The sequence below is a fragment of the Pantherophis guttatus genome, chromosome 6, assembly GCF_059756535.1.
Source record: "Pantherophis guttatus breed Tessera chromosome 6, ASM5975653v1, whole genome shotgun sequence".
NCBI lineage: Eukaryota > Metazoa > Chordata > Lepidosauria > Squamata > Colubridae > Pantherophis > Pantherophis guttatus.
This window is the reverse complement of record NC_142068.1, coordinates 53,544,321-53,556,674: the sequence shown is the minus strand read 5'-3', so window position 1 is coordinate 53,556,674 and position 12,354 is coordinate 53,544,321. Positions and strand designations below refer to the sequence as shown.

At 34.4% G+C, this 12,354-nt stretch overlaps 1 protein-coding gene across 2 annotated transcripts in view; it reads left to right on the top strand.

Annotated features, from left to right (window-relative positions):
- The window catches only part of CCDC186 (coiled-coil domain containing 186), a 37,069-nt gene extending 25,864 nt beyond the window's left edge, over positions 1-11,205 (top strand). For both annotated transcript variants that reach the window (XM_034440172.3, XM_034440171.3), the window contains 8 exons: positions 30-116; positions 2,377-2,519; positions 4,242-4,497; positions 5,351-5,540; positions 5,638-5,718; positions 7,020-7,230; positions 8,801-9,020; positions 10,838-11,205. In XM_034440172.3, coding sequence (XP_034296063.1) covers positions 30-116; positions 2,377-2,519; positions 4,242-4,497; positions 5,351-5,540; positions 5,638-5,718; positions 7,020-7,230; positions 8,801-9,020; positions 10,838-10,921 — 1,272 coding nt within the window. In that variant the 3' untranslated portion in view covers positions 10,922-11,205. The remainder of the gene's footprint in view (positions 1-29; positions 117-2,376; positions 2,520-4,241; positions 4,498-5,350; positions 5,541-5,637; positions 5,719-7,019; positions 7,231-8,800; positions 9,021-10,837) is intronic.
- Positions 11,206-12,354: the final 1,149 nt, after the last annotated feature.

Below are 12,354 nucleotides of genomic sequence, written 5' to 3'. Positions count from 1 at the left end.
GTCTTGGATTTTTTTCCCCTCTTCCAAAGGTCCATCATGCCAAGATAAAAGAACTTGAAGATGTGAAGAGAACATTTAAGGAAGGCATGGATGAATTGCGAACGTTAAGGACAAAGGTAAGAAAATGGAATTTAGTTGTAAGGAGGAGATGTCAAGGATTCTTTAACATGTGGTTGTACATATGGTTTGTTTATTTCTTGAAAGTATACAACTGTGCATCTCAGCATTGTGACCTATATTATGATAGATAGATAGATAGATAGATAGATAGATAGATAGATAGATAGATGATCATGAAAAGCAACACTTAAGTGTAGCCAAGGTTTTTAGTGCCCTAAATTGCACATGGATTGTGGGAGAGCAACCCCATCCAAAGTCAGAGATGGAAAGACTCCAGAGTCAAGAACCTTAAAACTACTGGGAAAGAACCTTGACAGCAAAATCCCTTGATGGATAACCCAAGGCAGAGATGTATGTTATTTAACTGTGTGCTGAGCATCAGCACAACTCAGCATCATCATTTGGATATTAAATAAAAATTAGGAGAGTAGCAAATTGAAAGGCAACCCATAATGCAAGGGTCTAATGCAGATGTGCTTCTCGAATATTTAATTCTTTAAATGTGCTTGCTTCTGCAAATTAGGACTTGAAATCAAATACGAAACTATGAACTCTAAAAGGTTTTTTCTTTTAGAGCTCACATGTGGAAGAATTAATTTTTCTGTGGAAATTAAGCTATTTCTGAAATTATAGTACAGCCGTAAATTCAGTGCAGTGCTTAGCTTCTTTGAGCTTAAATCCAAGGATTATCATAAAAGTGAGCCAAAGTCAGCCTACAAAGTCAGTGTTATAAGCAAAGTTAGGGATAGTGCAAAATGTGATATTCTAGGTTGCTGAAAAGGTATTCTGTTTTATGAACTATTTAATTTTATGCATTCCATATAATTATCATTTATTGGTGAAGTCCAAACATATAGTGGCAACCTTCATTTCCTATTCTTCTGTTGAAAAATGTGACTTCCCTGAACAACAGAGTCTTCAAAACCCTAAGAGCAGTTGGATAGCTTTATGCAATATTTCATTGTTCAAAAGCTTGCTAGAATACCAACTGCTAATGTGGATCTAATTGTTGCTATTTGAATGTTCACTGCTTCATTTTTCTTCATTCTTCCAAATCAAGGGCTGGGAAAGTAAGGGTGGAAGACTTAGTAGCCCTTTCTAAAAACGAAATCCAATTTCTAAATAAAAATTTATGCAATAAAGATGTAAATGCAGAATACTGCAGCCAACAATACAACATATTGCTGTGTTAATTGCACCTTTGCCTGGTGCTGGAAATACAATATTTTGATGTGCCTTATTGTGGACAGCATCTGTGATACCACTGGAGGGCCTATTCTCTTGCAGCCATACACCACTATTCAATATGAGAGAGCACTTGCCATAAACCTTAAGTTTCTGCCAAGGCCCAGAATATTATTTTCTTTGCACTTTTGTTTCTTCTAAAACAGGGGTATCAAACTCGCGGCTTGCGGGCTGGATGCATCACACGCTGTCCACGCCCATCCCCATTTTAGTGAAGGGGAAAAAAGTAGAGCTATGTCACGTGACAACAACACAACACCATGAGTTTGACACCCCTGTTCTACAAGTATCCACAAGATTACTTTTTGGGACTGGTGTTATTCAAAAAGAAGGATTTGTTTGTTTATTCATTCATTCAGTCAGTCATTTTTTATAAACCGCCCATCCATTCTTGATTGCTTAAGGACAAGTTGAGACCCACTTCACTGACCCATTTAATTACTTTATAATATGAATGGGTTTTTTCCAATTTGGAGGCCTAAAACCTCACCAGAAAAAACTCCTAACAAAGGATCATACATTTTCCTAAAGATGAATTCTTTCCTGTGTAGTCATAATGATTACATTTCATTAACAAGTTAATTCAGTTTTTCATTTCTAGAATGACCAGCTCTCATACAGTAGTAGTCCATTTTTTCTCTTGTAAAATTGAGGAGATTCAAAGCTTCTTGCTCAGTTTTGGATTAATTGTAATTTAGTGTTATGTCTGTATTATGAGTTAATTAAAATAAGGCACCTTATAATTGACAAATCACATTTGGCTTCTTTTGACAAATTGAAATTTATCAAGGTAACTTATTTTGTGATGAAAGTTTTCATGAAAGTAAAAATTTCCAAAATAGTTCTGGGATCTCTTGAAAGAGAAAGCAGCAAATGAGAAAAAAGAGAGAGTAGGCTGAATATTATCTAGCATGCATGTTCAACAAAATATTTTAATGCCCTGAAAAACTAATGAAACGTATTATATAAAATGCTATTGATGTTGATGAATTGGCTTTTTTTCTTTATTAGGTCAAATGTTTAGAAGATGAACGGTTGAGAACAGAAGATGAGTTATCAAAATACAGAGAACTTATTAATCGACAGAAAGCTGAAATTCATAATTTGCTAGAGAAAGTGAAAACTGTAGACCAGTTGCAGGAGCAACATCAAAGGTACAAAGATTAAGTTTGTAATTCTTTGTTTTATTTTAAACAATGGAAATACTTTTATATGTGGAGCATTCAATTTGAAACATTCTATTTGGTGCAACAAAATAACCTCCACATAATAAACAGTGGTTTTTAAAAATAAAATTAACTTAATTATGTAACATCACGAATACCAAGCAATACTTTGTTGCTGTTTAATACTGCTGCACCTGATATTTCAAATTTTATGTTCAAAATGGTCTGATTCAATCATTTTCAAAATGCTTACATGATATTTGATGCAATTTGTGTTTTAATATGAAAGAATTGAACTCAAACCAGGGTACTTCAAAGTCAGAATGCTATTGTTTAATATTTCTAAAATTTGTTGCAATGCAATGTAGCTTTGTGTTTAAATTGTTGTAATGGTAAGTTCAAAAGGGAAAAAATGTTACAGATAGGCTAATATTAAATATAAAAATGATTTATATTTTATATATAATTATTTAGGATTTTGTTATATTTATATAAACACATATGCCTTTATTCATGGCTATGAATTCTTGCTAGATCAGCTATTTGAAATGATATGATCACATTTTTGAAATAAGAATGATAAGCATTCTCTTTTATTGTGAGTGTTTATAAGCTTAAAATGAATAATTCTTAAAAAGTTAAAATCACAGCTCTTTTCAGTAACATTTGCAAAGATAAGTTTTATTCTATTTTATTGTACGTGTCTTAATAAAATCGATAATTTTATTAATAATATGCCACCAAGAGCCTTGGTGGCGTAGCAGACTAAAGCACTGTTAAGTAACACCAGCTGCCTGCAATTACTGCAAGTTCAAATCTCACCAGGGTCAAGGTTGATTCAGCCTTCCATCCTTTCGAGGTAGGTAAAATGAAGACCCGGTTTGTGGGGGCAATAAGCTGACTTTGTATAAAAAAGAACACTGCTTGGGGGAGGGTGAAAGCCCTACTAAGCAGGTATATACAAAAGTATGAAGGCTATTGCTTAACGCATTGTAAGCCGCCCTGAGTCTCCAGAAAAGGGTGGCATATAAATCGAACCAATAAATAAATCGAACCAATAAATTTACCGTAACATTTCTGCATATTTCTTAACATATTAAATAAAGACAACCATTATGTAATTGGAGAACCATCATATAGTTCACAGGTTTTATAATTTGATAATTGTCTGGAATATTTCAGTGTCACTAATTTCCCTTTGGATTTGCATTGTGTAACATAAGCATTTCTTGCCAATTAACACTGAAATCCATTTCCTCAAAATATGTTGTTGGACTAGTTGCAGTTTGAAGCTGGTGTGTAAATTAGAAGTGACTCCTGCCATCAAATACATTTTCCTTTAGCAGTTACAACTATTTAATTGCTATGAATCATCTCATGTTCAAATTATCTATAACTACTTGCTTAAGTAGGAAATAAATACCTTATATATGGAACACGTTTTCACATACCAAGACTTGGTCCAGACTAGTATAACTGGTCTGCTATTGTTTGATACATTTTCTGTTTTTATTGTCTGTTTTAACCAAAAGAAATTAGGGTGGGATAAGGGTACTAAGGAATGTCAGGCTGCAGGTGATCTGCGGGTATTGGTGGCATGTTTTCAGCTGTAGAATTTGTATTTGCCCAGTGGAGCTAAACCAGAAAGAGATCTTTGCTTGCTTGGTTTGCTCTCCACATTTTACTCTTTAAAATATATATTTGATTTAGAGATGAACAAGAAATGAACTCTTGGAAGGAAGAAGTGGATAGTCTGAACACTCTGCTTAGTGACTTCCAGAAGGACATAGATGGCAGTCGGAAAAGAGAATCTGAGCTATTGGTGTTCACCGAAAAGCTAACCACGAAGAATGCCCAACTCCAGTCAGAAACCAACTCCTTACAGATGCAGCTTGATAAGCTAACTTTCATGGAGAGAGAGTCTCAGAATCAGCTGGAGCTTGTTAATCAAGCAAGAGATGAACTGGTAAATCAAAGCGCTAGTGAAATATTTCTCCATAACCATTACCTGCAAATCTTGTGGTTGCTGTGAATCAAGGAGTATTCCCAAAGTTGCATTTGGTTCCTTCTAGGTGAATGTGATCCATTTTAAATGGTTTTCAAGCGAATCCTAGAGTTCAGTTTTCTCCTTATCAATAGGAACCATATCTTGCTTGCATTTCATTTCCATTTGTTCACATAAAGCATAACATGACAATAAACTTTAATTCCTGTGTGGTTGTAGGGAACTATGAACTGCCAAAGGATAATAAATAGTTAACCTGCAAAATGCAACTTTTGCTTTTAGGGTTTAGGATATGCGTTATGATTTGCAAGAGTTGGGAAGCCCTTGGTTTGAATCTCTTCCCATGGGAGATTATCCCTTTAAATGACTTCAAGCAGGCAGCAAATACATTTTTATTCTATATAGCGTTTACTAATTTTGGCCAACATTGGTTTAAATAAGACTCTTTAAAAGAGTCTTATTTTATGATGTCTTATTGCTTAATTTAGTTTTAATGTTTTCTCTTCTACAGTCCATACAGAAACCCTTATTAAAATGAAATAGTCATTCCTGAACCACTCTCTACAGGTTAAATTTCTACATAACAATTGTGTTTATTATCTGCTTTCTATGGTAAATCCATGTTGCCAAAAAAAACCCTCAAGGACCAATCTATTGACCTGGAATAAATTGAGTAGGACGAACCAGACAAATCATTCAGCAGACCAAACTCTGCAAGTTGATCTAGAATCTCTTTTATTTAAAAAAAAAAAAGGCCCAGTTTTTAAAATTATATACTGTGGAAAGGAAATGCTGATTATATGTCATTTTTCAGGCAAATAAATTGAAGAAGGAAGACGAGTTCCACAGAAACAAGGTCCAGATGCTAGAGATGGAACTGGCATCTCAACAGAAATCATTTGCAGACTTGAACACCAAGGCAGGGGAATTAAAAGATGAGCTCATGACGCAGAAACGAAAACATGCTGCAAATCTTAAAGATCTCACTAAGCAACTTCAGCAAGGTTAATATTTCTCAAACATTGGCTTCTGTAGTGCATATTTGACCTAGGAATTAAAACATCAGCTTTTCATCAAAGATCTTGTGTTTTGTTTCATTAGCACGAAGAAAATTGGATAACCTTGAAAATGGCAGTTGTGATAAAGAAGTCAGCAGCATGGGGAGTCGTTCCAGCTCATCAGGTGAGTTATTTTGCTGGGTTTGTGAGGAAACAAAACTATGCTAATGCTAATAACATAAGCTACAGCTGTAAAATCTGCCATGAAAATACATTCTTCCCCAGCAGTTGTTAAAAATTTCCTGCAGATCATGGCGTACTTGAATATGTACATGTTGCCCAATCCCAGTTAGCCAAACTACCTGTCTTTGATTTTTTCCTGAAAGCATAACGTTTCTGTGATCTTCCAGATCCAGAATAATTTCATACTAATGTCTCATGGGATAAACTTAGGCAAATTTGGAAAATCGTGTACTGCACAGCTATAAGAATGTATTTTAAAATACATTCAATAAATGTATTTTATGTATACAATAAAATACATTTTAAAAGGTCATGATAGTAAATGCAAATAATGTGTTACAGTCATAACACAGCTAGAACACTTCAATTTTCTATACTTGACTCACCTACACATTGTGATGAATTTTCCAAGTCTAGCTAATTTTCAGCCAACAAAAGCTGTACTGTGTGAGCTTCCCTGCTCTTTCATTCCTGAGATCACTTATTACTTTATGCAATTGCTGACACACCATTGCTGATATTTTAAGGGTAACACAAGCTGACTCTGCTATATTTTCAGTTCTTTAAGAATATCATCTTCATTTATCTGTAGACGATTTCATACCCAAGGTATTTCTGGTTGTCAGAAATTCTTTTTTTTCTTCTTTTGCTGACATGTAATGTTCTTTTGTTGTTGTTTTTTTCTGATTTCCATATCTCCGTCGTTCTGCCCAAGAGTCCCACAAAAAATTAGAGCCATATGTTCTTTATTGTAAAATGAATACAAAACAGAACAAATGAAGTCAGGGAGGTCTTTGAAAAATAGCTTAGTTTGCGAATTCTGCATGAAATGCAGTTGTGGTTCTGTGAGGCCATGGCGGAATACCTAAGTAATCCTTGAAGATTTTGACCTTCCATCTCTGTTTTTTTTTTTTTTTTTTTAAATTTTCAGAGATTCCTCTGAATAATATTTTGGTGATTTAAAACTTCTGTCTTAAAAGTTGGAGATAGGCAAACAAGGTTCAAAGTGTTTATGGCTGCTATTTCCAACTCTTTTTTATTTTTCTTGCCAAAATTAATTCCATTTAAAGAACTGCGACTTTCATGAATGTTGTTAGTTTCTGAACAGACATAAAACAGGACCTAATTCTGAAGATATACACTTGGGGGCGTGGGGGGGGGAGAGAATCAAAGGAATGGGCAGGAGGAGGGAGATTTTTCTTAAAACTGGACAATCCAATTAAGATGCACTTGGTTTGGCAGGGTCTCTTAATGCTCGGAGCAGCAATGAAGATCGTTCACCAGAAAACACTGGCTCTTCAGTAATAGTTGATCATTTTCCTGAAGTGGACAAGACTATCTTGATTGAGCGGATAGTAAGGCTACAGAAAGCACATGCTCGAAAAAATGAAAAGATGGAGTTCATGGAGGATCATATCAAACAACTAGTGGAAGAAATCCGGAAAAAAACCAAGTATGTACCTCTCATTAGCTAAGAAAAGAAGAAGGCACAGTAAAACCCTAGTACTGCCCACAACACATTTGTGAAGTAAAAGTTGAAATAGTGGTAGCCTTTTCCAAATAGCCCCAGGTATTTCCACTGTTTATTGAGTAAGGGAAAAGACATGTATGCTGTAAAAGCGGAAATTTCCATTTCCCAGCCTTATATATGAATTCAGTAAAAAGACTGTCTTAGTAATAAACAGAACTTGCCCTGAAATTAAATGAAGATAGCAATGATGACTATCTGTAGAAATATAACATTTATGTTTTGATGTATATAACATACTCAGTGCTGTTATGAAAAGGTATGTAGTTGATTCTGAAAATAGTCACAATAAACTGAATCAAAAGTAGTTACTTGCTAGAAAGTCATTAGCTTAAATTTATTCCTGCACTGTTCTTTCACTGACTTATTTTAGAGCTAAAACTCTTCAAGTTCATATAAAAATATTTGTGTTAACTCTGCCATTCAATATTCTGAAGTAATTGTGTGGCTGCACGTAATTGCAATGAAATGTTTAATATGTACCCTGGCAGAATATATCATTACAGATCTCCAACTTTGTAACTGCTAATTAAAACTTACATAATTCAAAGATCTGATCCTTAAAACAATATCCAATGTGGTAAAGTTTCTAAGAATTTACCAATTTAGCTCTATGGTGATATTTTGTCATTTGGAAACAGAACACTGAACTAATTCTTGCCATCTGGAGCAACTAAATGATGTTTGGTAGAAGTGATCACATGAAACATTTTTTACAAACATTTTATACATTAATGGTAACTCTGGGACTATAACTTAGGCACAAACTTATTCCTTAGTTTTATACATTTTTGACTGAAAAGATACAATTTTTTTCATAGTTTCATGTTCTTTTCTTGCCATTGAATAAGCTATGATATATGCAGTAACTAAAGAAATAGTTGGGCAGGGATAATTTGAATATACAAACATGCTGTACAAAGAAAAGGGAAATTAATGATATTATGGCAGTTCACATATTACATTTTAACACATAGAAAGCTTTCTGTTAATCATTTGGCATATTGGACTGTGCAGCCTGCCCAAAAAGTTATATCCATGTGGTGCAGAACTTGACTGTTAGGTTCAGTGACCAGGTTCATGCATTTCCCTGAGGCTCCTTAGCCTGTAGTTTCCTTTGATTTGGCTTAGCACTATCTGTGAACTCATTCTCTCTAGTTTGCAAGCCATAAAGTATGCCACTGTGACTTATGTTAAACATATCCTTGTTTTTCATTTCGGATAGAGAGTTGCAATTCTATACGCATGTATATGGAGTTCCATTGTCTTTAATTAGTAGTGGATGCTAGAAATAAATAGCAGCCTGGCCCATTCTTCCAAAATTACAATACAGGACTTCCCATTCTTGACATTTTCAAGAGTCATGCTCTGGGTAAAGCGTAATAAATGGATTTTCTTAGTTAAGGTGTAAGACTGATGCAAATGAATCAGAACCTTCCCACAAGGGCACAACTTTTCTGTGACATTGTCTTATGTTACTTTGTTTTTTATGCAGAATAATCCAGAGTTACATTTTGCGGGAAGAAGCTGGCACGCTTTCATCTGAAGCATCGGATTTCAATAAAGTACATTTAAGTCGGCGTGGTGGTATCATGGCCTCTCTCTATACATCACACCCTGCAGACAGCGGACTCACATTAGAACTCTCTCTGGAGATAAACAGGAAACTTCAGGCAGTCCTGGAGGATACCTTATTGAAAAATATTACCTTAAAAGTGAGTATTAAAATAACACTCCACAATACACTTTATAAAATACTGTGCACCGTTTCACAGTAGCATTAAAAATTGCAGAACAGTGAAGAATACTATAGGGACCGTGCAGGAAAATGAACTGCGCGTTTGAATAGCAATTTCCATTAAGAAAAAAGACTAAAGCTACAGTAAAAGAAATTTGATTAGAATTAGGGTTTTTACTCTAAACACATGGGGAAGTAGTTTTCAGAACAGTTAGGAGAATGTTTTTTAAATTTGGGTATATTCTTGTTTTAAGCAAAATGAAATAAATATATAATTAAATTATTGTACGAAATGTTTAACAAAAGAAGCAATCATTATTAATTCCAAAACAGAAGCCCCTCAGATGTGTCTTTCTGGGGAGGGGGTTAGGTAAAATGGGAATTTCCCTTCAAGAGCACAAAGACTCTATCCAAGAAAGAGAATTTTATTATGGAGATTTTAACTGTACATGTGAGAAACTCTTCGCCCATTATTTCTGCTGGTAACAGGTATTCTAAGGAACTTTGTCCTTGAATCACTAGTCAAAAACCCCTCTCTTCACATGTAGGGCCCATGGCAATGTCAGCAAGTTTGGGCAATTTTACTCCTGTTAGAACTAAGAGGAATTTTTAAAAAGAGAGCAAGGACAAAATTAGGCTAATTCCTTAGTCACGAACTAGTACAAATTGAAATTCATCACCTCTATCCATTTCAGGACTAATCTGTACTTAAATGAATCTTCTCATGACTTACTAGATTTAAGGCCAAAATGTCTACTTTAAAGACTGACTGGAAAACAAAAGTTTCTCAATATATTTTTTACAGTTTTCAAAGTCGGTTCTTATTTATTATTTTAATGTTTTATGTGGTATTTTAATTGTATGACTATAAGCCTACTAGAATCTCCTTGGCAAGATGATGGCATAGAAGACTAATGATAATTAAAAAAAAATAAATGTCAGTACTGAAGAGATGAGTGTTTTAGCTTAAAAGATTATGGCCCCAGCTGTTACATTTTTTACTTTATAGCTAATTGAAATAAGAACCAGAATCACACTCTTTAATTCCAAAGGAACGTATGATACGGTATTATCTGATTGATGCTGAACCTTTTCATATAAGTCTTTATATTAATTAAGTAAGAACTTGGATTTGATAAGAAAATAAGAAACTCAGAAAAATTAAATCAGCTTTAACCAGGTTTTCTTTTCCTTGATGTTGCCATTTTAAATTTGCTTTTTAAAGTATATTTTATAGTACTGAAGAATTTGTTAAGGCATCTGAAATATTTTATTTTGTTGGTGTGATGATTAAAAAAACATTTATATAAGAGAGTGCCTCTTTTTAAAGAAATGTTTTAAATAATAGAGGTGTGGTGGCACAGTGGTTAGAATGCAGTACTGCAGGCTACTTCTGCTGACTCCCAGTTGCCAGCAGTTCGATTCTCACTTGGTCAAAGTTGACTCAGCCTTCCATCCTTCTGAGGTTGGTAAAATGAGGACCCAGATTGTGGGGGCAATATGCTGACTCTGTAAACCGCTAGAGAGGGCTGTAAAGCGGTATATAAGTCAGTGCTATTGCTAATAGAAATTGAATTCTTGAATCAGAAATGTAGAACAAATTATGATTATCACTTAATTCAGCAGTTTTGCATTGATTAAAAATGCATGACTAAGTGAATGCATCTTGTATCTTATATGTCTGTGCTGTTTCAGATAATATTCTTGAATAAATTCTGAATGTGTATATAGATCTATTTGAATTTAAATATTGGAAGCTCTGCTAACAATTTGTGTCTTCTTTTTTCTTCAAAGGATAACCTACAAACTCTTGGAACTGAAATAGAACGATTAATTAAGCAGCAACATGAATTAGAACAGAGGCTGAAGCAGACATAACTGAGACCAAGATCAGAAAAGTAGATATTCCAGCTTTGATGATTATATAAAATTGGATGGCCAGATATGTGTCATCAGTCTAACGAAGTTTTAACAAAACAAAGTTGACTGTGAACAACTTTGACTTGTCTGGTTTGCTTAAACAAATGGAGACCTTGAACTTTTCTGAACATACTTTCATCCATCACTGAAATTAGTCATATCAACACTTGCAGCTTCTTCTTGTTAGAGAGAATGCAACCACTCTGCTTTGTGCAATTAAAAAACCAACTTTTAAAAATGGACTAATGTATAAGACTGGTGCATTTGTTGTTGATATTTGTTTTGCAGAGTGAAGACGAGGATAAAAAAGGGTGGCTGTTGCATGTATATTAACCCCAGTGCCTTCTAGGGCATACATCTTTTTCTCCAAATATACATGCGTTCTTGGATATATTTAGATTTGTTATTTATAACATACATTGTGAAAAGACTTCATAGTACACATTCTTTTAATATACAGTTGAAAGATACAACAGGTATTTTAGAAACTTGACCAAAAACATTTTTTAAAAATCCCTTGAGTCCTCAGATGTGAATAATATCCTTTTTCTTTAAAGAAAGATCACCTTTTTTAAAAAAAAGATTGGGAAAACTCTACAGAGTATAGACGTAAGAGGTTAAAACTGATTTTGTATTTATGGGAAAACAAAATATAGAGTCATGAAGCCTTCAAATCTTGCAGATTGACTGCGTTCATTGAAATGGAAATAATTGACACTGTAATGACTGCAGATAAGCACAGGTGACATTACATATATCTGAGCAAGTGACTGATAAGATCCCATATTGATTGGAAAAGAAAAGGGGATATGCCCAGATATTGAAGATACTGATATCACCTCCATAACTATTTAACAATATTAGTCTAATTATACAAATAAGGATAATTATTCTTTATGTCCTCCATCATCATCGTCGTCTATGTAGCTTCGGTTGGGATAACAGCTACAGAATTCCTAGTGACCATGTTGGCTAGTTACTCTGTAAGGCTTTTTAAAAAGTTATATTTATATTCTGCCTATCTACCCAGTTTTGTGTAGCACCCAAGGCAGGTCATCCTGGTATGCTTGGAAGAAGATTGCAAGTGGACTGCCGTGGGAGAATAATGAGACAATAAATAAAGGAGCATGGCTTAAACCTGGAGATGAGAGCAACTATTGCAGTTCTAGGTGTGAATCATTAAATATAGTTCAGGCTATGAATAATGTTAAAAGAGAATCAAGGGTGTTGTGATGATAAAATCATCTTTCATGCCCCTCTCACAACCTGGGGTCCTCCATGCAGTTGGTTAGGAATAAGGGGAGTTGTAATGAATGACATCTGCATTAACCTCGGAGAAGAGAAAGTGAAGGGAAACCGATGTAAGCTCTATATATACACCTTTTTTATTG